This window comes from Geotrypetes seraphini, chromosome 6 (assembly GCF_902459505.1).
Source record: "Geotrypetes seraphini chromosome 6, aGeoSer1.1, whole genome shotgun sequence".
Classification (NCBI taxonomy): domain Eukaryota; kingdom Metazoa; phylum Chordata; class Amphibia; order Gymnophiona; family Dermophiidae; genus Geotrypetes; species Geotrypetes seraphini.
The window spans coordinates 59,366,508-59,394,327 of NC_047089.1; the positions used below are offsets into that span (position 1 = coordinate 59,366,508).

The 27,820-nt window shown below is 40.4% G+C and overlaps 2 protein-coding genes across 2 annotated transcripts in view; one reads left to right on the forward strand and one right to left on the reverse strand.

Annotated features, from left to right (window-relative positions):
• Positions 1-122: 122 nt before the first annotated feature.
• ALG11 (ALG11 alpha-1,2-mannosyltransferase) lies at positions 123-15,985 on the reverse strand. The gene is made up of 4 exons (XM_033948177.1): positions 15,840-15,985; positions 10,731-10,958; positions 6,977-7,899; positions 123-2,024 (listed from the first exon to the last, which is right to left on the reverse strand). Exons 1-4 carry the CDS (start codon positions 15,878-15,880, stop codon positions 1,753-1,755), a joined length of 1,464 nt encoding a protein of 487 aa, XP_033804068.1. The 5' UTR covers positions 15,881-15,985; the 3' UTR covers positions 123-1,752.
• A 10,231-nt stretch (positions 15,986-26,216) lies between these two features.
• The window catches only part of ATP7B (ATPase copper transporting beta), a 160,606-nt gene continuing 159,002 nt past the window's right edge, over positions 26,217-27,820 (forward strand). The window contains 1 exon segment of the mRNA XM_033948176.1: positions 26,217-26,325. The gene's annotated coding sequence lies outside the window, so the exon portion shown is untranslated.

The window sequence follows — 27,820 nt, forward strand, 5'->3', positions numbered from 1 at the left end:
GGCGCAGGGCCACAGTTTTCACCTGGGCGCTTGGAAGGCAAACACTTTCAAATTAGGCCGCTGTTTTTTGTAAGCCATCTTTTCCGGTATAAAACTGTCCCCCCTCGTATCTTTTGCGCCTATTTTATACCGCGCAATACTGTGTATTATTGCTTAATTAATCAGGGTGGCCGGGAGCTCGAGAATCAGGCTGCCATCCTGCCACTGACATCATCGGCACTCCCTGTATTTTTCAGTTATCATCATTATATAACAGTATAAAACAGATCTACAAGGATGGTGGAGTCAAATTTCATCCTGACAATAAACTTAAATTGTAAACCCTCAGGGAACAGGAGAACACCTACTGTACCTGAATATAATTTACCTTGAAAATGAGTGAGCTAAATCCTAATTGCTGCTAAATCTATGATCCTAGATATGCAAAATGTGGAGACATGAACAATAAAGGGAGTCAATCTATCACAATGCCATGCAACTCGTTCACTTACAGGACCAGAGACCAACCAAAGCTCAACAGAACATGACTGGGGTGTACAGCCTAAAAATGTTGGTTTGGTTTAGTTTCCCATGCTGTTTATAGGAATTTCTTTTCTTTTTTTTATCAGCAGCATTATTGATACCAATACGTACTCATCTGATACACTGTACATAATGCACAGACTGCATACTGCTGGGAAATAGTACATACTCTTTCAGAAAAGTGATCGCAGTTTTGTATATACTTTTTTATATTGTACCTGTCAATTGATATGATTTACATGCATATGTTTTTATATAGACCCCTGATACAGGCAGATATGCCGAAACATGATCCGTGCTGGGTCTTTCAATAAATGGAAGTTTGACTGCTCAGGACTTGAAGGCCCTTTGTGCTTCATGCTTGTTTTGTACTTTTGTCTCCCTCTCTATTTTGACTATCTAGGTAAAAAAAAAGTTTTTTTGAGGGGGGGGGTTTATCCTGTTGTTTCAGGCTAAAAATGACAAGTGCTGCTCATCTATATTGGCACAAATGATATTAGTGGGTATCCCTCTAGAAATATAAAAAATTAGTTTCATGGCTCTGGGAGAGAGGGAAGTACAGGTAACATTCTGGATGATCATCTATGTCAAGAGTAAAACCTGAGGAGAAAAGGTCTACATCCAGATGCCTCTTTGCTGATACCAGAATCTACAAAAATATATGCAGGATAGGGGCTGAGCAAACCCATACATAAAATTTAAAGAATGCCAGTGGAAATGTTTTGAATACCATAAGAATACATCTTCCCAATACTGAGAGGAAATAAGACTGTAGTGTACTACACCGTGTTACTTTCAAACTCAAATCCTGCCCTTTTGGTTTGACATTATTCTAGTTTTTTTTAAATTTGATGGTGACAAGCCAACAGTACCAATTTAAAAACTTTGTTGGGAACTGTTGATGAATTTTTAATGCAATATATACACACAGGTCTAGATTCTAGAACCAGGGGTGTTGACAATAGTCTTTCATTATACAGGGGATCCAAAACAGATTTCCAATACTCCTGCCTCCCAAGGAGACATTTCCAGACACTCATTACAGGAAAAGTTATTCGGTAATTGTACAGATTTTTCCATCCTGCTAACTGCAAAGAAAAAATTTAAAATTTATGAAAAAGTGATTTAGAAAAAATGTATCTATTTAGTTTCCCTTATCTCACTTCATAAAAAATATATTTTATATGTACACATAAATAATATCTATCTTCATCCAGAGTTGCATTCCATTTATATAAATAATTGTTCCACAGCAGCCAGAAAATTGGTTTCAAATTCCTGATCTGAAAACCTATCCACAGACTGGCGAGCATTTTGCCGGATGCGTAATCTCTGTTGTGGAGACAGTGAGAGAATGTGAGCGATAGCTGCAGCGTAGCTTTCTTCACTATCTGCCAGAAATCCAGTGGCACTGTCTTGATATGGCACCACGATATCCAGTTTTGGGCCTCCAGAATTGTGAGCCAGGATGACTGTACCAGCTGCCATGCACTCAACAATACCTACAGAGAAAGAAGAGAGGATACAGTCTTAAGCAAGTCCCTCCATGAGGAAATGTTTCAGTGGTCGCTATATTTCAGTTAACCATGCAGTTTCCTCCAATTTAAAAACTACTTAAAGAATCTGAAGCCATCCCTTATTGACTATAAATAAGGTTTCAGTCTTGCACAGACATGCCACAGTTGCTCTGAACTGGGTAAGCCAGTGCTGGTTCTTAGATATCCCTGAAGTTTGTGCTAACATTTTCCTCAATGCAAAAGTTTTCCTCCAAAAGCAAGGAAGACTAGAGTCCTTACTTAGAAGCTGTAAATCTGGATCCAATAAGGTTCAAATCTGACTAGTTGCATTTGTTGTGGCTAACCTTCCTTCTTAATCATCTGTTATCTCAACTCCTTATTCAATCTGTTCAGTATCCATGCTGTTTAAATCATTCCCATAATAAATGAAACTCCCTAATCCTTTATTTTTCCAGTTTATCTGTATTGACAGTTTACAATCTTTTATATGTTTGTATACAGTGTTGCATATGTCTAGTAACACTACAGAAATAAGGAATAAGTGCCAGAAGGCTCTTAAAGAAATATGAAACAAACCGCTCCACTTTGTTGTGCCTCAAACACTGTAGTCCAATATGAATTAGAGATATTCACAATCAGTGCACCTGGATGCCTTCTCTACCACAGTACATGTAATCTTATTATAAAATTCAAATTTAAAAAACAACTCTTTATTAATCAATCCACCAATATATCTGAGGATTCGCTAAAGACTATTGAAAGACTTTCCAGCATGAAAAGTTCTCTCAAGCTCTTCCAAAATGGAGACATCTCACCCAACTATGTAAAAGTGGATATGCCACAGCATTCAAACTGCCTTATCAGCTCCAGTTTCACCATCCACGGATTTCTTCAGGGAGCATCATACTAAAACAGACACATCAACCATTAATAAACAATCCAACCACTATGCTACATTGCAAATTTATAAAAACGTTGAATAGCACAAAGCAGCACTGCTAATTCCAGGTACTGGGGCAATACAGCAAAGATCCAACAAATGCTAGCACATGCACCTGCATTTTTTTAATCTGTGTCATATTACCCCAGTATGCAAGATGAGTAGCGCTTCCTTGTGACATTGTACATTTTTATAAACTTGCAATGTAACATAATGGTGGGAGCTGATCAGGCAGTTTGAATGTTAGGGAATATCTTCGTCCATATGGTGGGGCGAGACTTATCCTTTGTGCATATTAAAAATTTAAAAAAAGGAGAAGTCTTTACAAAGCTCACTAAAAAGCTGTATGCCCATGGACAAAACCAACCCAAGTGTTCATCATGATGAAACTTATTCATTTTATATTGTTTCACATCTAAAAGAATTTCAAAGGTTGAGAGATGAAATTTCAAACAGTTGCTCTTCAGCTGTTTCAGTTGAATGTCCTGAGAGCTGAAAACAGGTTTTTGATGCCCAAATGTGTACAATGACTATGTATGAAATTTATTTACATCCAGGGGCTTTAGTTTAAGAACAATTTTATACACTGCAGCCACTTTAAAACCATGTTTGCTTCAGTGTTCAAGGAATGGTGTTTAAAACTCTTACAATTCAACTGTAAACAGCTCTCGGTTATTAATTAGCTCAAAATCCCTTAGACAGGTTCCCTACAGGCAAACATATCTGCAGAAGAAAATAGAGAACATGATGGCAGAAAAAGATCATAACGGACAATCCATAGCATCTGTTTAGCTTTCCTCAGTGCTTGTCCAATGCCTTCTTGAGTTCCAATACTATCCCTGTCTTTACTACTGTTTCTGTAAAAAAAACATTTCCTTAAGGTGTAGAAAGAGCCTCCCTCCTATACTTTTATTTGCCATGATAGCTGGTAAGTTGGTTTTGACTAGGTACCAGTTAACAATGTGATAAAGAGAAAACAAAAAGCAGATGAAAAGTTGCATGACCTTGTGACATCACAGGCCATATAGTAGCTAGGACAGAACCAACAGAGGCAATGGTATCAGGCTGGTAGTAGCTCAGTACTGTCCTCATGGGCTTCAGCTGGCCAGCAGTGAAAGTCCAGAGACTGAATGCTATTGCTGAATAATTATGCAGCAGTTTACATGAACCCTTGAGAAAACCAGTAATTGTGGCGAAACGGGTCCCATCGGGCTGTGGCTTCCTGCAACATTTAAGATAAGTACCTTGAAGATAATGAACATCATTCACATGAATATGGTTTTAATGAAGAAGATTTTAAGATAAATCATTAATATAATTATTAAAATTACTATACACTTCCCCCTCCATATTGCGGTTTCCGTATCTATGGATTCATTTATTCCCGATTTTAAACCTAAAATTCCTTTTTCTTTTTTTCGATCTTCCCACGCTCCTGCCCCGTGCAGATCGCTCACAGAATATGGCTCGAGAGACTACGGGAGCTCAAGGTAGCCATTTCCTGTGAGCGATCGGCATGGGGCAGGAGCGTGGGAAGATCGTTCCTGCCCCAAAAACCCGCTAGATCACCATGTAAGGTTTAAGGGGGGCTTTCAGGGCTTAAAATAGATGGGGGAAGCGGGGGTTAGGGGTAAAACCGGCCCGAATATTATTTGCGGTTTTTTAATATTTGTGGGCCGGCTCTGCCCCTAACCACCGCAAATACGGAGGGGGAAGTGTAAGTAAAAAATAAATAAAATAGGAAGAAGGAGGTTTTTCAGGATTAATGAATGAAACATGGAACCTTGTCAGACTTGGCTGAGGTTTATTGCCCGTCACCAAGCAGGTTTGTGAGATCCTTTTCCTCCTCCTGTTTATACCCTATGTTTTGAAGAGTGAGATTTTTTTTTATCAATTTGGAGTTTTTCCGGTTGGTCTCACTCACCATCTTCAGTGTATATCGGTGTAAAATAAATTGGGTCGTAAAAAGTAATAGAAGAAGGAAGAAAGGTCCAAAAACAGCAGTTGAGAAATTATATAGTATAAAGGAAGGGTTAGCAAAAGAAGAAAGGAGCAAACTAAGATTTGTCGAGCAGCATGGGTAGGAAAACAAAAATATGTTGGGAGAGACTGAAATCTGCAAAAGGGGAGACAAATAGAGTGCCATTGAGGACTGTCAATGTGGAGATTAAAGTCACGAAGTATAATAAGGATGGCCAACTTGGTCACAACTTCAAACAAATGATTGGGTAAGATTGTCAGAGTTTTCAGAATTAAATAGCAGCGGGAAATGGATAAGAATATGTAAAGGAGGATTGGTGACACTTTGCCCTCCTTTTGGGCAATCGTCTGCATGCTCTGCTGCTGTTGGAGCGGAGGGACGTATGTCACAGCCTTTGCCGCAAACCGCAGTTTCTTCAGGTTTGGGACCCCTATCTCCAATCCTTATCACTGAGGGCTCGGAGTGACATTTTGAATACCTTGTAAACCTCTCAAGGGCCAAGGTTCTGAGGATTGTTAGTGCAGTGGTGTCCATGGTGCGTGAGAGGACACAATTTTCCCTTTTTTTTCTTCTCTCTCTCTACTTCCTTCTTTTCTTCCTTTTTTGGTCCCTCTGTTGGTCTGTCTTTCTTTTTTGGTCTGTCTTCTTGGGGGGGGGGGGCGCTGGGAATAAGGTTTCACTTATTGGCAGTGGGCTACTGCATTGTGGTTCATCTTTTGTTTCTGGGGCGGGGGTAGGGACTGAGATATTGGGTTTAGTTATTCTGTAACTGGTTTTCTTTCACGGTTGATAATATGTTGGTTGGATTTTTTTCTTGAAAATAAAAATTGATTCAACATAAAAAAATATGTAAAGGGGTCTGCAAAGGTATTTTTTAAAAAAGGAGATATTCTGGATATGAAATAGAATACATTTATTTAGTTGGAAGAGAATCAAACACAAAAATTGCAACCCCTCCCCCACGATGAGAATTTCTACAGGCAGAATATACTGAATAGTTTGCAGGGAGACACTGTGAGAATGGGTTTTCCACCCCTACTCATCCAAATCTGTAATACAGCAAAGAATTGGTTTGGAGGTTAAGAATAAATCATGAAAACCAGTAGTTTTCTGTCTAACAGATCAAGACGTCAGTTAACAAAAAAGTGATTTAGAGGGTGATGAAATAATGATGGTTTGAGAGGGAAGGGCAGTCGACACAGATAACTGGTGATAAGGGAGAAGGAAAAACCTTTTAGGAAAAGAATCTTTAGATATATAAGGAAATATACGATGGCCCCAGTGCAATGAGATTGGAAAAAAATAGAACAGAAGACATATTTAAAATGGTAACATAAGAATTGCCATACTGGGACAGACCGAAGGTCCATCAAGCCCAGTATCCTGTTTATAACAGTAGCTAACCCAGGTCCCAAGTACCTAGCTACAGCCCAAGTAGTAATAGGAATAAGCAGTGGATTTCCCCAAGCCATCTCAAAAATGGCCTATGTACTTCTCTTTTAGGAAATTATCCAGACATTGCCACTGAAAACTGGCTCTGACCACTATGGCTGTCTGGTTAGTGCCAGGGTGGACTGTGGGCAGAGCCAGTCTTAACCATTAATGACAATATTCAGTTTGCTAATTGGTTAAGTATAGGCAATGAAAACGCTATCCTAACTTTATCCATCAAACTAACAGCACACCAGTGTGAATGTCAACTAGTACTTGGTTAGCTTCCAGGTGACCTCTATAATCTGGATATTCAATGCAGGTGCCCAGACCTGGCCCGTCATTGACTATCTGGGTCAGTGACTTAAAACCCGATGGACTACCATGGGCTGAATATCGACCCCCATTATTTTTAATCCATTAAATTGAGCAAATAAATTGTAATTATATATTAAAATTTGCATCATGTAGCGATTGTCACACACAATTGATCTAGATGCCAAAACCTTTGCACATAACTGTAAATACATACATGCTATATGAGCAACAATTGATTCAATGTATCTGAGTATATAACCCACTTACCAATCCCAAAATGCTCATTCCACATGGTGTGTAGACCAATGGTGGAAGCAGCAAGGTACTTCTTGAGTTCTTCAAAGGGAATATTTATTTTAAAGTCCACACTGACACCTAACTCTTTGCAAAGGTTTTTAAGCTGAGATACCCTCTGCTCGTCTTCTTTGTTCCGACAGCCTCCAATTAAGATGAGCTTGATTCGTGCCTTCTGCTCGGCACTCTTCTCATTCAGAAAGGTGCTGAATGCTCGGATCTGCAGGGCATGGTCCTTTTCTGGCCTGAACTGACCCACAGATACAATGGAATGCTCTGTCTGAGTCTCCTCATTTAGCTCAACATCAAGGAACATCTGCACATCACAAGGTGGATATACAATACAAGTGCGATCTCCAGCCTGCCACAGACACAGAATGTGGTTCAGGGTCCATGTAGAATTGACCATGATGATGTCGCTACAAGACCCAACCCACCCATATATGTAAGCAAACATATAATAATAGGCCAGTTTCACTTTGCTAAGGACAGGATGGTTGGTAATGAAAGCAGCATTGTTAAAGCGGGCATCTTGATTTCGCACCACAGAGAGCATGTCAGTACTTATGGTAGGATAGTGAACGTAACAACCCACACGACAGTTTCCGAGATACTTAAAGAGAGGAAGTGTGAAGGCAAAGCCCATGGAGTCAATATATATGTCAGGTACACATTTTACAAGGGCCTCCCAACCAAGGAAGATGGAACCAAGGCTTTGGCCTAGTAAGGTGAAATGGGGGTAGAGCTGAGCTTCCACTAAGTAGCGCTTTTCTAGGAAAATGAATTTCACAGGCTGAGTCAGCTTTATATTAAATCTTCTGAATGCACCATTGATAATCTGCTCTCCGATGATATCTTTATCACCCGTGTAAACAACATAAGTGGCATCTTTGTACCTGTAAAGATTAAAGAAGTTTGAATGAAGTTCTTTCCACAACAGGAAAACTCAATGGCTATGGTAACAAAGACCCATTTTCAGATTGTTAGATTCAATAGGTAAAGCACCAGGAATACAGGTTTAGTTAAATACTTACAATATTTGCTAATTTATGCACTGCATGTATAAGTTAAAGCAGCACTGCCATTTACAGCAAGCGTTGCTAGAATACCCAAAACATTTCAGTGGATGTTACAGTATATAAACCTACGGTTTGGCTGATCCTTTCAATTCCAGACTACCATACTATCATCTTCATTTGCCTCACACAGTGTTACTCTGATCTTTGGGAGATGTTCCCACATTCATACTGTCCTGTCATGTAAATGAAAAGCTACATAGAAGCCTTCTGAGAAAAATGATCAAACGCTTTGGTAGGACTGAATCTTCCAGCTTTTCACTTTTGTGATTACCAAAGTCAGCTAGTTACAGAATCCTAAACTAATGCTCTAAGATGAAATGTAAATCAAAGAAACTTAAATGGCAGAAAAATAAACATTTGGCAGGCATACGCCAAAAATATAGGTTAAGACTCACATCTCCTCTACCTCTCACCATTCTATTTTGCCCTCCTCTCTACTATTTGCTTTTCCACCATTCTCTCCTCTTCATGATCTCCATTTCTCATTCCTTCATCTTTCTCTCTATCCATCTGCTTCTTAACTTTCCTATGTGTGAAAACTGTGGTATTAGCAGTTGACTCTGGGGGAGATTTATTAACCTCAGCAACCATCTGTGATAGGAGGCAATTAAAGTTAACATCATTATCACATCATAGATTGTCATGCCCCACTAAAGGTTTAAGAGTTAAGGAGACAGTTCAATGCTTTCTCAAGGTTGTGGTAAGAATGGATAACGTTGCTGGTTTTAAGAAGGGTTTGGACAATTTCTTGGAGGAAATGTCCATAATCTGTTATTGAGAAAGACATGGGGGAAACCACTGCTTGCCCTGGATAGGTAGCATGGAATGTTGCTACTCCTTGGGTTTTGGCCAGGTACTAGTGACCTGGATTGGCCACCGTGAGAACGGGCTACTGGGCTTGATGGACCATTGGTCTGACCCAGAAAAGCTATTCTTATGTTCTTATAAATCTACTGAAATCAGATTGTGCATACTTTGACAACTTTCCAGTCAGATGTGGTAGAAGGATGCCTTGGTGACCTTTCTCCCTAGACTCTTTCACAGTAATTTCTTTGGGCTGAACTCCACATTATAATCCAAGATTCTACAGTCTTCTTGCAGCAGACAAAACTTGACCTCAGAGCAGTAAAGCAGGCAGAGAAATGGAGAGAATGCAGTCAATATTTCAGCGATTAAGAACAGCAGCAAATGCAATCCCAACTTCACTCATTTTCCTACCCGTGAGATTTCTCTTTCTTCTACTAATCACATTACATTTTGCTGCATGCAGGAAACACTACATAGCAGCAAATCCTTCTGGCTTTTATTTTCTCTCTACGTTTTTCTAGATAAGAGGAAAAGCATTGGTCAGGGCCTTTTACCTGTTGAGTTTAAGCCAACTTCTATGAAATGAGAGTCTGAAAGTATTCTCTGACTGCAAGTAGGGGATTCAGGGGTTTCTAAGTATTCAGCCAATATTTTTAAAGAATATATGCACTGTAAACCTAGAGAATCAAAGGGTACTGAAGTTCTGCTCTGAAATGGATAAATCCAATGACTTGGTCATTTGCATTACAGAACGCTAAGATTTGCTTCTCCAGTTCATTATTACATGATTAAGGACTTTTAGAGGTAAGCAATCATATCCCAGGAGCAGGATATGCCTGATACTGCTTCTGCGGAGCTGCCCAACAACAACTTCGTGTGTTAAGAAGGCTAACAACGAAGACCACCAGACACAAGACTGGAGAGTTCAGGGGACTGGCATGAGTTCATAGAGCCTTTTACTTCTGGGTTATCAATTAAAATCCAGCTCACGCTGTCAGTGTTTTAAAGTCATTGCCACCTGGATGCCACCGGATGATTTAGTAATTGGGATGTCTCAGTCTAGCTTCCAGGTGATGAGTATGGCATTAACTGGCAACCCTGCTGCAGACTCAGCAGATAAGCCCCACAGAGGCTGAATTATCTGCTCAGCACATTAGGACAATAGTAAGGAAAAGTTTGTACTCTTGTTGCTTGTACTAAAGAGGGCTCTGTCAATCTGGTACCTTTCCCAACCACTAAGGGCCTGATTCTACAGTGTCCTAATCACGGATGCCTAGCGATGCCTAATTAAAATTTGGATACAATTTTTTTTTAATTGGCATGGTAATTGACCACACCATTAAAAACCGATTTAAAAAAATTAGTTAATTAGTGTTGCGCTGAATACCGCACAGCATCTACTGGCACCTACCTGAAAAGTTAAGCATGGTTAGGGGCAGGCATATCTAGGCATCTGTGTAAGGCACCAGTAAATTAGGCCAGGAAAACACTGGACTAATATCCCGGTGCCTACCACAAGAACACCCAGTGTTTACCACAAGGACACCTAAGCACCGCTAAGCGTGATTCTGTATGCAGCATCTAGCGGTTGATTGACAACTGCACCTATCAAGCTCTAAATTCATTAGAAAATAGAAACTGTCAATGTACCATCACTAACGGGCCATACGTTTTTTGTCTTTATGAGCAGATCTTGTGACTTCTCTCTGGCAATTAATCTGATACACACACCCATATGAAAAAGTGGCAAAAAATTAGATGATCTGAATCTTCCCCAGCTCCCACCACCACAATCTTCCCCCAACATCTCTATAGTATTTTGAACTAAAGTGAGCAGATACCTTTTCTGAAGGGTTCGTAAGGCGCACCACAGCACTCTCTCCCCTCCACCACCAGCATTGCAATATGGATGGAAGAAAGCAACCACTAATGGCGTTTTGCAATCTTTTGCTGTGGCTGCAGACTGTTCTTTCTTCTTTTGTTTTAGCCACAGTCGAGTAACCCAGATTAAGCACAGACAAGCAGCTGTACATACTAATAGCCCTGGGATGAACAAAGAAACCAGCAGACTAGAACAGAAAGAAGAAAAGAAAATGCACATAGTTACTTAAACAAAATACCCATAAACAGAAGTTTTACAGATTTTATAGTAACTTCAAACTACAGGGGTTTTTGTCCATTTACTTCAGTCTCCTACCAAATGCCATGTCTGTATTTAGCTAAACTGATTCAAATCCAATTACTATCTGGGACACCAGGGTTCAAATCCCACTGCTTCCACTGACCCTTCTTGTGACTATAGATAAATAACTTTACCCTCTGCCGCCTCATACTGAAATTTAGATTTTAAGCCAGTGGTCTCCAGCGCATGGCCCCAGAGCTCCTCTTCTGCAGCCCTCAATTGGCTGAAATGCTCTTCAAATCCAGTAAATGCATTAATTTCTATCTTATTCACTTGATATAGTAACTGCAAACAATCTCTTAAAAGTATGTTACTCAGGTATCTCGATTATGAAATTTGCAACTGTTGACAATCCAAGATAAAGTGAATTTTATAATATATCCTTGAAGTGTTGTAGAATTAATATTAGTATTAATTTTTAATACCTACTCTAAACAAGTAGGTCAAGGTGGTTTACAAAATTAGAACTATGTGGTAAGCTTCAAAACTTTTGGTGGCCCTTAAGAGCTTTCTCGTATTCACACTACAGCCTTTTACATGAAAAAGGTTAGAGACCACTGTTGTAAACCTTCCAGGCCAGAAAATACTATTGTACCTGAATGTAACTAGCCTCAAGCTCAAGTTTCAAAAAGGGTGTGCAATCAAATCTAAATTCAACTTATTTTTCACATTCTGTAAATATGGGAAAGGTCTAAGGAGATTAAACAGGTGCTGCTTTTCTCAGATTACGGTATATTTTGAGTCCAAAGTATGTATATAAGAACTCATTATCATTACACATGATTTTACCCGACAGACCCTGTAATTTGTTTTCAGGAACTTTAAATATATTTTGGTGATTATAATTAATTGCTAAGGGAAATAGCAAATTGATATCAGAGCAAGTAGTTGTGCTAATTATGTTGACAAGATTAAGAAAAATGCTCTTTGGATCTGGGTCTGAAATTCACTGAGAAAGCCTGGGATACTTTGTTAAAACATATGGAGAAGGGGGTGGACTAGTGGTTAGAGACATAAGCTGCAACCCAGAGAAATCAAGTCTCAAGTCCTGTATCTTTCAGTCACAAGCTTGGTTTTGGATTTAGATTTACGGCCTCTTTTACAAAGCTGTGCTAACGGCCCCGAAGCCCATAGAGATTTAAAGGGCTTCAGGGCTGTTGCCACCAGCTTTGTAAAAGAGGCCGTTAGTTCAGGCCTCTTTTGATGCAGCTCTAGGCAAGTTACATTCAGATACAGTGGATTTTTCCTGTCCTTGGAGGGCTTATAATCTTGAATGTTGTACCTGAGACAATGGAAAGTCACATGATTTGCCCAAGATCAAAAGGAGAAATAATGGGATTTAACCAGGATTTCCAGGATTTCTCAGCTTTCTGCTCTAACCATTAGGTTATTCCCCACCTACAGGAAGGGGGACCTAATTGTCTCTGTATTACTAATAATAGAGACAGGCTATAAACTCCAAATTATACATTAACATTCTAACCCCCTGCTTATTTAGCTACAATGAAGGCTGCATATTTTCTGTGGATTTTTTAAGTCCTTGTTTTCTTCTTTGGCAGACAAATGTTCCTATATTACTAACTAATAGCAGGATTGCTTTCAAAATACCTGATGACTTCACATGTTCTAGCTTTACTCAGATTACAATTAAACTGGCCTGTTTCTCTATAGGAAACAGTGTGCACATGAAACTGAGTTCTGAGTCATATGATGCAGGACTTTTATTGAAACTGGAAGGATGGTTCAAAAGTCAAAAAGAATTCCACATACAGATATATTTATAACAAAGTTTCATATTTAAAAGATAAATGAAGACAGTTTTATTCATTTAAAATTGGACTAATTAAACCAAATATAAGGGGTCTGTTTAGGATAGTGTCATCAATTTTTTATGCTACTGATTTATCAATGGACCCCTCAAGAGGAATTACCTTCTTCTACAGAGATAGCTCATTATTTTGATAATAAAGTAAAATCTTTAAGATTGACTTCTCAGATAATACAATATTTTCTTTCTCAGAGGTATCATTAAACTCTTGTTTGGTGAACCTGCATTGGGACTCATTTGCTTTTTTCTATTGGTCCCAATTTAAGACTCTCTATGATAAATATGTAAATTCTTCAAGTCGGTTGGATTCGTGCCCTTCTTTTATTATGAGGACAGCTAACCTATCTTTTCAAAAAGAGCTTTTTAATTGGTTAAATTACATGTTAAAAGAGGGTGAATTTCCAAAAAAATAAGGAACATAATTACTCCATTGGTTAAAAACAAAAAAAAGTATATTTCTGATGTTACTAAACTACAGACCAGTAGCTTCAATCCCTCTGTTTATGAAATTAATGGAGGGATCTGTTTACCAACAATTTCAAGATTATTTGGATTAGTATCCCTTTTTACATGAAACTCAATCAGGTTTCAAGTCTATGCACAGTTGCAAAACACTTATATCTCTTTTGAACTATCTTTATGTTCTGTTTAGCAAAGGAACAGGGGCACTTTTATTACAACTTGATTTGAGTTGCACATTTGATTTGGTCAATCATAACATCTTATTAAATTGCCTAGATGCAATGGGAATTTCTGGCAGGGTACTTAAGATGGTTTAAGGATTTTTGGAAATCGAACATATCAAGTCTTTCAATGGAGAATATTCTGACAAATGGGGTAGTCCATGTGGTGTTCCACAGGGATCTCTTTTGTTGCCATTACTAGTCAATGTTTATTTAGCGACATTGGGTCAAAGACTATCATCACATAATTTAAAATTATTTAGTTATGCGGATGACATCACCATTGTTATTCCAATTAATGCTACTATTTCTTCTTCCCTCAATCAGATTCAAGATATATAGTTCATGTAGTGGAAAACTGGATGAAGGAATTTAGATTAAAACTCAATACCGAAAAGACTAAGTTTTTTTTGCTGCCCCATTTAATCGTATATTAGAAAATCAATTTACATTAATAACATATCCAATAGTTTCCGAATTAAGAGTGTTAGGAATTTATTTAGATCAGACAATCCCTATGAAAATATTCACCAATGTGACAGTTAAAAAATGCTTCATATTATGGAAATTGCAGGCAATCAGATCTTATTTTGATCAATCATTATTTAGATTGTTGGTCCAGTCTTTGGTGCTCAGCATCTTAGATTATTGTAATTCTGTCTATTTGGCAGGTTATTATAAGAATCTAAATAGATTGCAAAGAATGCAGAATGCTGCTGTTCACCTGATCTTCAATATGAAGAAATCAGATCATATTTCACAATATTATAGAGTTCCTCACTGGCTTCCTCTTGAGGCAAGGGTTATGTTTAAGTTTGGAATTTTATGTTATAAAGCTCTTTAGGGCCAAATTCCATTTCTTTACTACAAATCGCCCTTTATGGTTTACTTCAATTTTTACTTTTCCATCGGCAAGAGGATGCATCTATAAGAATTTTTTGCATTGACTGATCTCTTTTCAGGCTGCTAGCTGGGATGTTGAATTTCGTAAGCTGCTATCGTTGGCATCTTCATATTTGCAATTTAGAAAGTTGTTGAAATCATCATTGTTTACCAAATTTATTGGTAATTGAAAATCTGGTAATTTATTGAATAACTGAAACTTTTTGCTATTTTATACAAATTATTTTGTAAGTCACTGTGGTTTTACAGTTTCTTCATTCATTAAACATCTGCTCCTCTCTGAGCAGGCAGAACAGTCCCTTTGAACTGGGATCTCTGACACCACACAAAAATTCCACAAAGAAGCAGAACCCCCCCCCCCAAAAAAAAAAAAAAAAAAAAAAAAACAACCCACAATAAAAACAGAACAGATCAGAAAGATACCTTCATGCTGGCTTTCAGAAGGAAGAACTCAACAGGGCAGCAAAGACCATTGGGAAGGAGGAAGAACTGAAAGCTATGATTGACATTTTCTGCAGTATGCTCACAAGCACAGATGGATAACCCTAAGGTTCAGCATACCATCCTATTTGCACTGGAATGGTGGCTGTATAGGACACCTGGACCTTTACAAAGTAATACAAGTATAATGAAAACGAGTGTAGGAAAAATAAGATTGGCTCTGCCTAGTTGTGATTCATGTGCTCTGGTTAGATAATCACACAAATTCCTTTGGTCAACCAGTTCCATACCTTTATGTCTTGACTTTGTCAACCCTTTCCCTACCTCTACCCTCTAAAATTGGTCCCATGCTAGACAAAGGATAATTAAAGTGCAGGCATGTCTTGCCCTGTTAGGCCATTTCAGGCCTTTACCATATTGCATTATGATTCGCACACTGAAGGGGTAGCTTACTGGTTGGAGCAGCGGGCCAAAGCAAGGAAGATCAGGGTTCAAATCCCACTAACGCTCCTTGTCACCTTGGGGAAAACATTTAATCCTCCACTATCTCAGCTAAATCTTAGGGGACAAAACTCAGAACGATTTAACTCCTGCTCATTTGACTCGTGATGCATAGGCCAGCTCCAGAATTTCAGCTGCAGTTATCCACACCAGTGATATTCAGTACCAGTGTCTGCAAAACAAACTTGATATTCAGGACTGCACGAAATCACCTGTTGAATACCGACTCGTTAGACTTAGTAATCCTTCTGGGACGAAGCCCAAATTACAACACCTATTCCTGCTGTTTACAAGATAAACCCTGCAAAAGCCACAGCTGCCGCTCACGTAGGCCCGTACCTGCAGGCACCCCAGAAGCCCAGTCGTGAAAATTCACACACTCAGGGCCCTCGTCCGACAAGTTCACACTTACCTAAACAGCGAACACACGCACGACGCCATTTTTGACAACATTGCTTAACCTTTGCCACAGGAAGTGATTCTTCTGAGCCCGTCTCTCATTGTGCCTTTAGCGACAGAACCCCATTCACACAAGCAAAACATGCTGACGTCAAAGTCATCAGGACTCACGCGCCTCTCAGCGTACTGCTGATTGGTTGCATCTATTACCTTAGGAAAGTAGGCGTGTTGGTTTACTCAGAACGTCGGTAACTGGGCGAAATGCGATTGGTTGAAGAACGAACCAATGAAGGTGCTGGTGACCGAGCTTTCGTAATTAGACAGAATCATGTGTGGGTTATTCGAGTGTACGTGGTTGTGCCGTCTCTGTGGAGTCATGCTGCAGAATTTTAAACAGACTAAAGGGGAAAGGGATGGTTTATTTGAGGAGGTCCTTGGAATTCTTGTCATACCCCCCCCTCCTGTAATGTGGCACGGTCCCAATCTTTAATCACAAGTGCCAGTGGCCACTGCAGTTTATAGTTGTGCATGTTCTGGCCGGCCACTGAAATGTGTTGTACTTTTTATGAACTATGGTCATTTTTTAAATTAGATTACGGTCAGCGTCCAAACTAAAGAATGTGTATGAAATGCACCACGGCATTACAAAAGTCAACACAACAGGCATTCTACAAAGGCAGTAAATACATGCTTAGGAAAAATACATAAAAACAAGGTATGGAGAGAAGGGGGGGGGGGGAACCTGCTTTTGGGCAAGGAAAGATCATGAACTCTATGTGGCTTGATATTGATTGACTCTGGTTCAATCGAGTCCAGAGTCCATGCTCTGCTGAATATCCTATACTATAAAAGCAACAGCGCGCTGTAGCTGGAACAGCAGGGGAGTTGACTAGGTAGTTAATCAACTTTTCTATCATCTTTCACATTTGGTACACTTAGATTCAAATATTTCTAACCCATTTCCGCATGCATTTAAAACTCCTCTTATTGACTTACAAGTGCATTCACGCTGCAGCTCCTAAAAATCTCTCTCTTTACTCCGCTCATCAGGTAAGTCCTATCTGTACCCCACCTTTAAGCTGTTTATATGTTTGCTGATCCTCTCTTGGGCAAAATATTGGTGGGGGCTTTATCCCAGTGACTCACCCCATTCTGCTACTTATGTTGACTTGACTGTGAGTTGTACAGGAGTTATAATATGGGCCATTGTACTTTGAACTGCCTTTTGTGAAGCAATATTTGTAAATCTACATTTGAAATGATTGACTTCAGTGTGATCAAGATTCAGTTATTTTTTCCTTCAGTTTAGGTGTGCAGGAGAAGAAGGGAACAACATTAATTGATTTTCATCTGCCACCACCCCCCAAAAAAAAATAAAAATTAGAACATAATTGTGTTTGAAACAAAAATAAGAAGTAATACCAATTGTCAACTATTACATATGTAATTATAAGTCAGTTTTACATACAATATATTACAAATTATTATTTTCAAAGCAATATATTCCAGTCTCTACAATGGAATGTATTGCCTTTTGTTTCTATTTTACTCCAAGCATATATTTGTTATTTTACAGTTCTCTTTCTCTCTTTTATTTTCTCCTAACTCCTTTTTCAGATTCTTCTTCCCATCTTCATATTGCCTTTCATCATCTTTTCTATCATTCTCTCTTTTTCATCTAATTCTCATCATCTCTCTAACCTCTCTCACCATTTGTTTTCATAACTTTCACCTCAATCCCTTTGTCTCCCTTTCTCCTATCCTTCTTACCATCATTTTCCATTTTGCCCTCCAATTAACTCATTCCCTCCTCACTATTTTTGGATTTACAGTACTTGACTTTTTTTTCCCCAAATCTGAGATCACGGTGAGTTACAAATAAGTCCAGGTGGATTTATAATCTAAATTGCACTTGAGACAATAAAGGATGTAAGTGATTTGCTGTAGGTCACAAGAAGCATCAGTGAGAGAAGCAGAATTTGACTCCTGACTACCCTGGTTCTCAGCCCACTGCTTTAACCAGCAGAATAGTCCTTCACTCCACTTGATCTTTCATTATCCTTCCTTTCTCTGTCTTCACTTTCTTCCTCACTCTGCATATCTCACTTACATATATGAAGAGCTGATTTAATGCATTTGGAGCATTTACTTAAACCTTATTTGACAAGTACCCTGCTAAGACTGTGCTGCATACTATGGGCTTGTTCAGGGATGTATTGCGGCAAAGAACCGCTGCAGTCCACCTTCCCTTACTCTTTTTCATCCTTTCTCCCTACCACCATCTCTTTTTCCATTTATTCTCCCTACCTTAAGGCACAGCCTGCTGTTCCTGGTATGTGAGTAGCAGCTTAGATGGAGTTGCGCCTAGTGAGTATTCCTGATAGAACATAAGAATTGCCATTGCTGAGTCAGACCAATGGTCCATCATGCCCAGCAGTCCGCTCACGCGGCGGCCTTCTGGTCCAAGACCAGCACCCTAACTGAGACTAGCCCCACCAGCGCATGTTCCTGTTCAGCAGAAACTTGTCTAACTTTGTCTTGAATCCTTGGAGGGTGTTTTCCCCTATAACAGCCTCTGGAAAGCCAGCTTTCTACCACTCTCTGGGTGAAGAAGAACTTCCTTATATTTGTACGGAATCTATCCCCTTTCAACTTTAGAGAGTGCCCTCTTGTTCTCCCTACCTTGGAGAGGGTGAACAACCTGTCCTTATCTACTAAGTCTATCCCCTTCAGTACCTTGAATGTTTCGATCATGTCCCCTCTCAATCTCCTCTGTTCGAGGGAGAAGAGACCCAGTTTCTCTAATCTTTCGCTGTACGGCAGCTCCTCCAGCCCCTTAACCATCTTAGTCGCTCTTCTCTGGACCCTTTCGAGTAGTACCGTGTCCTTCTTCATGTACAGAGACCAGTGCTGGACGCAGTACTCCAGGTGAGGGCGTACCGTGGCCCGGTACAGCGGCATGATAACCTTCTCTGATCTGTTCATGATCCTCTTCTTTATCATTCCTAGCATTCTGTTTGCCCTTTTTGCTGCCTCCGCACATTGTGTGGACGGCTTCATCGACTTGTCAATCAGAACTCTTCTTCATAGCCAGTGTTGGCCATTATGTCAGCTTTGTAGCCTGCACTAGCCTCTACATACTACTAGGCCTCTCATGGGACTTTACTTGCTGCTAAGATTCTCCTAGCTCAGCTAAGCAGAGGTGCATCTGGATAGATGCCATCATCTTAAAGGTGCAGAGGCTCTTAGGCTAGTGGCCATTCTAACAGGACCCAATGCATTGCTTGCATTATTGTATTCCCCACAATGGCTGGGGTAAGTTTGTTGTTATAAAAGGGTTGTACTTGTATGATAAAAAGTGGGTTATTAGAAATAATATATCAACTACAATAAAGAGGTTAGACACTAATGTGTAGAAAATTTATTGAAGTAGATTTTGTATAAATTATCCTTTATATCCCCTTTTTCTCTTTGATTGACACTGTCGCGAGCAGCAGTTTGGGTTTGCTGCTCATGCTGGGAATGTTAAAGAGGCACGGAGGAAGGGAAGGGGCACGTGCGCACAGCAGGAGGAGGTGGGGAAGGAGCAGATGGGGGTGGGGAGTGGAGAAGAGGGCGAGGGAGGGGCAATACTGCCCCTGGCGCATCTCACCCTCACTACACCACTACCCTGGACGTTTTCTAAAATGTTCAATTTTTGCAGAAAAATGTCTAGGTCATAAGCCTACCCTAGTCTTGCCCAAACCATGCCTCTGACATGCCCCTAAGAGATTTAAATGCCCTGCAGTCAATCGCCATAGACATCTGTGTAGAACAGTGTATCGCAAACTGTGTGCCATGGCAAGATTCCGGGTGTACCGCGAGATATCAGTGAGGAAGAGAGGTGCCGGTGCTGGCTGATCTGCCTACAGTGTATACCTCTCATAGTGAGTGGCATGTCCTGCAGGCAATCAGCTGGCACCAGCGCCTCTCCTCTCTGCACCTCTCCACCTCTTGCACCCCCCACTGGTATCGTAATGACAAGCTCAGGACCCCTTCTGGAGGAACTTCGCGCATGAGTGGATATTGATGTGATGACATCACACATGCACGCGACATCATTATGTCGACATCCGCACCCTCTAGGCACGAGTTTAGTGTGCCATGGCTTCAAAAAGTTTGCAAGACACTGGTCTAGAACATGGGTTTCCAAAATACCAAGTTGGAAGGGTTTATTGAGAAAAATATCCATCTGCCTCTTTATGCCACATTTTGGATGTTTTTCTTTTTTGAAAATGAGCCCCTATTTAGTGTCATTTTGGAATTGTATTAGCTATACTCCAGACCAGATTTTCATCTAGCTTCATTTTTTTTCTGTCTAGCTTCTGGTTTCTAATTTTTTTATCTCCACAATAGTTTTTGGCATGGGTGTCGGAACAGGAGTGGCCACAGGGGCCATGGCGCCCTCCCCCAAAAAACAAAAAAACAAAAAAACTTGGCTGTCAGAGGTCAGAAGAGTTATGGCTCTCCTGCCTCCCGCATCCACCTCTTCCCCGGTCGTTGTCATTTTAAATCTTCGGTCAGCGGCAACAAGTGAGCCTGCTGTCATTGGCGTGCCATGGAAGTCTTCATTTTGCAGCATGTTGCTGCTGATGGCTGCCCAAAGATTTAAAATGACAGCGGCCAGGGAGGAGGTAGCTGGGGGAGCCAGGAGCCGGAGAAAGAGGTCTAAGGCAGAGCTTTTGGGCCCTCCACAAACAAAAAGCATTCCGCTGCTTATGGTTTTTGGACTTTGTAGTGAGATAGCAGAAGTTGGTTTACTATGGTTTCCTTTATTTTATTGTTTATAATTTTATTATTGCTGATGTATCCCATTTTCATGAACAAGTGCATTCTTGTGAATTAATTTCAAATTTTATAAATAAAATAAAAAATCCAAATAACATATTGCTTCTAGTTTATTAAATATTGTTTGGCTTTCTTTGTTTTATAGGGCCTGGTGTAAGAGCTTCTTTTTAAACCCTCATATTTGCTTGAATGCTGGGTATTTAGCAAATGGAACACTGGTATCAAAATATTCAATATGTGATACATATTATTCAATAACACAAACTCAGTCCTATCACACCAATTCAAATTTAAAGTGAAAACAGGATCCTCAGATGGCCCAATGAGTTTGAATGCTCTTTAACACAAGAATGAACAAAATCTTCATCAATCCAATAACTTTTTTAAATTTCCTAAACATTAACTTATGTTTTGATAATTTGCATCAGGGTTGAGGCACCTAAAAATAAAAACAAATGTGAGAATCCAATTCCTATAGACCAGGGGTGCCCACATTTTTTGGGCTTGCGAACTACTTTAAAAATGACCAAGTCAAAATGATCTACCAACAATAAAAAAATTTTAAAAACCCACAAAGCACACTGTACACAGAAAATGTTAATTATAATTTATATTCTGGGGGGGTTTCAAAGAGGTCAAGGCAGATGACTTTATGCAATGTCACCTCAGTAACAACTATACAAAAACCACAATAGCAGTTTTTAGCGCAGGGAACTGCTCTGAATGCCCTGTGCTGCTCTCGATGCTCATAGGCTCCCTGCGCTAAAAAAATACTATTGCGGTTTAGTAAAAGGGGGGACATAGTGCAAAATATAGACACATTTTGATCACTAAATTGAAAATAAAATCATTTTTCCTACCTTTGTTGTCCGGTGATTTCATGAGTTTCTGGTTGCACTTTCTTCTTCTGACTGTGCATCCGGTATTTCTTCCCGCCTCTTGTATGCTTCCTCTCCTCCAGAACTCATTGTCTCCCCCAACTTTTTCTTTCTCTCTCCCTGCCCCCTCCCCTTTCTTTCTCCCTGCCCCCTTCTTTCTTTCTGTTTGTCTTTCTCTCTCCATGCCCCTTTCTGACTCCCTGCCCCCTTTTCTTTCTTTCTGTCTCCCTGTCCCCCTTTCTTTCTGTTTCTCTTCTTTTTTTCTGTCTCACTGTCCCCCCTTTCTTTCTGTCTCCCTGCCCCCTTTCTTTCTGTCTGTCTTTCTCCATGTCCTCTTTCTTTCTGTCTCCCCTTTCTTTCTGTTTCCCTTCTTTCTGTCTCCCTGTCCCCCCTTTCTTTCTGTTTCCCTTCTTTCTGTCTCCCTGCCTGCCCCTTTTCTTTGTCTTTCTTTCTCCCTGCCCTCCCCCAAGCCACCGCCTTTGGGGAATAGGCCCCCAAGCCACTAAGTTATGAGCTGTCCCTGCTTCCTGAAGCGGTAAATAGAAGCGCCGGGCCGACCAGCCTTCCACCCGACGTTAATTCTGACGTTGGAGAGGAAATTCCGGAACTTCCTCTCAGATGTCAGAATTGACGTTGGGGAAGGGGGGGGAAGCTGGTCAGCCCGGCGCTTCTGTTTACCACATCAGGAAAGCAAATGTCCATAGAGAAGCAGGTAGAATGCGAAGGCAACGCGAGTCTATCACGGAGCCCGGGATGGGCTCCACAATCGACTTGCTTTGCCTTCACGATCTACTAGTCAATCGTGATTGACTTTTTGGGCACCCCTGCTATAGACCATATAATGACATCTTCAGGCAAGCAAATACATTTACCAGAGGCTAAAATCAATCATTTCAGTGGACGATAATAATCTCTAGGTCCATACTGAGGTTAGTATTTTCAGTTATCTTTTAAACAATTTTTTAAAGAGCCAACATTAAACAAACACACAGTATGTTATATCACTCTCCACCATAACATGTACATAAACAAACAAAAGAAACTTACAACCAGACTGTTGGGGGCCAGACTATAGTTTGAAAATAAAAAACCATGAATGAATTCAAATGTACACTGCACATATAATAATAATAATAACAGCTTATATACCGCAATACCGTGAAGTTCTATGCGGTTTACAAAGATTAAGCAAAGGTACAAACTGATTGACTTTAAGAGGGGAGGAAGAAAGAGGGTTAATAGGACAGGAAATCCATTTTTGAGGAGAGAGTGATCAATAGAACAAGTTAATCGCTATAGAGGAGAGAGAGAAGAGAGGATCAGTTGTCCAGATACTTTAGGAACAGGTGTGTTTTCAGACGTTTCCTAAATTCCTCATAAGTAGTGGGCGAAAGCAATTGTTCTAGGTCTTTACCCCATGATGCTGCTTGGTGCAAGAGAAGATGTTCATGGTGTTTTTTCAGTTTACAACCTCTCACTGGGGGTAAACGAAGTTGGAATGTGAGCTTCTCTTGTGTCTGTTGGCTGAGAAGACGAAAAGGTCAGTTATATATTTAGGGGCAAGTCCGTGTAGTGCTTTGAAGCAGAAGCAGGCAAATTTAAACTTTACGCGCGCCTCCATTGGCAGCCAATGCAGCTGCCGGTAGTAGGGTATCACGTGGTCAAACTTCCTCAGCCCAAAGATCAGTTTGACCGCTGCATTTTGCATCAATTGTAAACGCTGCATGTTCTTTTGGGAAATTGCTAAATAGGCGATGTTACAGTAGTCAAGTAGACTCAGTACGAGGGATTGGACTAGGATTCTGAATGCCGCTGTATCGAAATAAGCTTTAATGGATCTGAGTTTCCAGAGAGTGAAAAATCCCTTTCTGATCAAGGAGTCCACCTGGTCTCTCATGGATAGGCACTGATCCAAAGTTACACCTAGTATCTTTATGGTGGGTAATTAAGATTATTGATACATAGTGGTGATTTGGTGTCAAGCGGATGTGGCGAAGCAACGAAGAAAGTTGTCTTTTCTGAATTAAGTTTGAGCCTAAAGGTTGTCATCCAGTGCTCCATCACGTTTATGGCTTCTGAAGCTTTAGGAATAGTTTCAGAGATAGAATTAACGAATGGGAAGATGATCATAAAATCATCTGCATAACTAAATAGTTTTATCCCTAACTGGGTTAGCTGCGTGCCTAGTGAGGACATGTAGACGTTGAAGAGCAATGGAGATAGCGGAGACCCTTGTGGCACACCGGATGGATTGCTCCAGGTATCTGAAAGTTCATAATTAAAACGTACTTGATATCTTATTTGTAGTGCAAAAAAACCATGAAAGAACAATACAATATTTAAAATGAAGAACAATTTTAACCAAGACAAAGAGGCACTTCTTAGGCTGTTTTTTAGGCTTAAAAAAGTGACCTTTATGGATGCTAAGATATCCATGTTCCCAGATGTTTCAAAGTTAACACAGACCAGAAGGAAAGGGTTCCTACAATTGAGACATTCTGTACTGTCGTTGGGAGCTAAATTTCAGCTTAGGTATCCCTGTAAATGTTTGATCCTTTTGGATCAACATTCATATTTTTTTTGACCCCTCTCAGTTATGGTTTTCCTAGAGGGGAAAGGAGTAATTCCTTAAAATATTGTAGAAGATGTATCACTGCACTATTGATATTATTTTTTTATGTTACCTTTGATATCTATCAGATCCCATGATGGAATATGAATTGCTTCTCCCATAATGTGGGCTTTATTAGAGAGACTGATAATCTCATATTGAGTTTTATTTTATCTTTTGTTTGTTTCCTGTTTAACCTGTGTGTAAAAAACCAAAAACCTTTCATGACAGAGTCCCACTTCAGTGATTTACAACACAGCTTTTGTTGGTGGATAAGGCAGTGTATGGCTATTGGATATGAATGGCTGTGTTTGTCCATCTCTTGGTTAATGCGTGCAACCACTCCTTCCATAGACCGCACCATGCTAGGAGTACCATCAATTGTCACACTGGCTAGTTTAGCCCAGTCCAGCTCCAAATCATTCACAGTTTGGTGAACCTTTTCAGAGATATCCTCTCCTGTTGTTGTTCCTTTGATGCTTTGCAGTGCAGCAAGCTCCTCTCTAACTTTGAAATGATCATTTGTCCCACAAATTAAAATTAAAAGTTGTGCAGAATCACATACATCATTGCTTTCGTCGAGTGCCAATGAAAAATAGCAAAGTTTTTTTGAGGAGTTTTGCAAATGCTGATGCAAATTGTCCCCATTTCTTCAGTCCTTCATGCAATAGTAGGTCCTGAAAGACTCGCTGTGCTAAATAAATCAGCCTTCTCTGGGCACATCTCTTTGGCAACAGAAAGAAGACATTCTTTAACAAATTCTCCCACTGCGAATGGACTGCCAGTGCATGCTATTAGCTTGACAACTTGAAAACTTGCTCATAGTGATGAAATAAGCTTCACAAAATCATTTTGCTGAGTTGTCAATCCATTTTTCAGTTTTAATATTTTGTCTTTTCTCACTTATCCTACTAAACAATCATATTTGTCTTTATGTCAAGTTTCGTAGTATGGCACAAATTGTATTCCTTGAACACAGCCACTGAATCCTGGCATACCAGACAAACAGCTCTCTCTCCTTGTACTGCATGAAAATGTAATCGTAGGTCCACTGTTCTTTGAATATCCTGGACTCGGAGTCAATTTTTCTTTTCCTTAACATAATTGTTTCCTAGGAATGCACAATAGCTACTACTTCTTTGGGATGGCTGTGCATATCTATCATATCTGCTGCTGGCCTGTGCTTCTGAGTACGGTGTAGCAAGTGGTAATGAATCCACAAACTTTTTGTTGGTGCTATGGGGCTCTGGTTTAGATCCAGGGTGTGGGCAACTGATCGATTTTGGCCTGCTGGTGTGGCCTGAGCTCAGAGCCTGACTGGTGGCATTGCTGGCCCGCTGTTGTGTAGGCAGCTAGTAACTGAGGGAGAGTAGGGGCCTTGCTCTGAGCCTGGCTACTACTTGTCTGCCTCAGCGTAGTGATGGTGGTTCGGCATGCCCTCGGCCCCAGCGCGTCACATCACCGCATCCCCCCGGCTGACGCTAATGATGCTGAACGCAGTGGTGCCCACGACTGCAGCAGGGGCCGAGTAAATGATCTTGGAGGACTGTAATTTGAGGACTCCCAGTTTAAAGAATAGCGCTAAAAGCCAATTTTTTTGATGATAATTGTTTTGGTGACATAAATAAAATTTACCCCTTAGTGCTGAAAATCAATTCTGTGCTCCTAAGTTTTCTTCCCTACTTTAAATTCATACTGTTGTCATTCAGTTTTTATGCTCCTAAATTTAGGGATGTAGTGAAATTTTGACTATAAACTTAGGCACTCAGCCCTAGTAAAATTTAAAACTCTCAAAATTAGGAGCGTAAATCCTTTGGGCCCAGAATTCCAGTGCATTTCTGAATTGTTGACAAGCATCCTGTCATGTTAGTCCTTATACAGGGGCCCACTCTCCTTCCAAATCTTCTTCCCAAAACTAGCCCTGGACATTTTCATTACTTTAATTAGTTTGTAAAGGTGATTCATATTAACAGAAACATATTTCAGCATAGGTATAACCTATTTTAAAACACATCTATGATTTGAATCAGTTTCACATTTCATTTTATTTTTCAGCCAATCTTGGGTGAAAGATGTCAGAAAGGCGGTTTGCCAAGGAGTACAAATGTATTGCTAATGAATCTCCAAAGTGGAGGCGAAATCATATAACTCGGGACTTTCCACAGGTCTGTGCTGGCAATAATGTAAGATGATTTTTGCTTAAAAATTATTTGAATCAGTTTATTATTATGTAAAAATGGAAAAGAGATACAAAAATTAAAGCAACCAAAGGAAATGTTAAATTTGTTTTTTCAGCAATTAAAAACTATAATTGAGAATGTCTTTCTGAAGGAAATGCAATTTAAGTTTCAATGTTGCATTATCAAGGCAATTTTATAAACTAAAGTAGATGCTAATTTTTATGCACATGTTACTAGCATGTATATGTGCACTTAGGTGCGTAATTGCTAGGATGCTATCCAAGCGCTATTATGTACCAATGTACATAACTTGCATTTTGCGTAAGTGCAATGTGACATACAGAGGAGCAGAGCACTGACAGAACATAGGCAGGGCTCCCAACTATGTATATAACTTATATAATACTCATAGGGCTAGATTCTTAAAACTTTGCGGTAAAAACTGATGGGCTGCTGTCACAGCCGTTATTATAACGATTTCAAAAAGGCGAGTCATTCTCCAAAAACCTTGCAAGCAAATGAGAATGACTGAGAGTAGCGAAGATTCAATAAATTTGCACGTGCCCATCGCTGGTGATAATAATAATTTATTTATATACCGCAAAATCGTGAAGTTCTGTGCAGTTTCATAGCAATGGGCACATGCACAGAATGAAAACAAACAACCAACCAAATTGAAGATCAGCAGGAGGGATGTCCATTTCCTCCCGCCACCGAAGTCAAGCAACCACCTCCCACACACATAGCAGCGGGAGAGATGCCTACTCCCTCCCGCTGCCAAGCAATGCCCCTGACATCCCTCCCCTGGCAGTGGGAGATATGCCCACTCCCTCCCACTGTCAAGCAACGCCCCCGACATCCCCCTTGCCTCTGACAACACTCCCTTCCCTTGTTTACGATAGCTGGCTGAAGGGATACCTACTTCCTCTGGCCAGCAGGCCTGTCTCTTCAAAATGGCGGGCCTTCCCCTCCCCGGTGCATCCTGATTGGCCCAGGTTGTTTAAGGCCCCTACTATAGGTTCCTGACAGAGGGAAGTTTCTGTCACAGGCCAGCAGAGGGAGCCTGAGCAGTGGTGTGTAGAGCTCATTTGCATAAAGATCTTACAAAGGCTGCTGGAAGAGGTCAATTCACCTTAAGTGAAGTAAAGTGCTAAAAAGGACAGTTCCAGAGCAGTGAACTGAGATGGGGGGGGGGGGCTGGTGCAGTAGAGGAGCTGCCCAGTTCTTACTGGTGCTGACAGGGGGCATGGTGCAGGAGAGAGAGAGAGAGAGAGAGACTCTGCCCTGTACTAGCCTATCTGGTAGAGCTTGGAGTGACTGGAGAGCGCTCAGGCTCAATGACCAGCAGAAGGCCCAGTGAAAGAGCATCTGAGGGCCTAGGAGAGTCCTCAAAGAGAGAGTGCCTGAGGGACCAGACCTCAAGGAGTGACTAGAGGGTCTGAGGAAGGTGGATTCCTGGCTGACTGTGGCTTGTGGAAAGACCAATGGGGAAGACTGG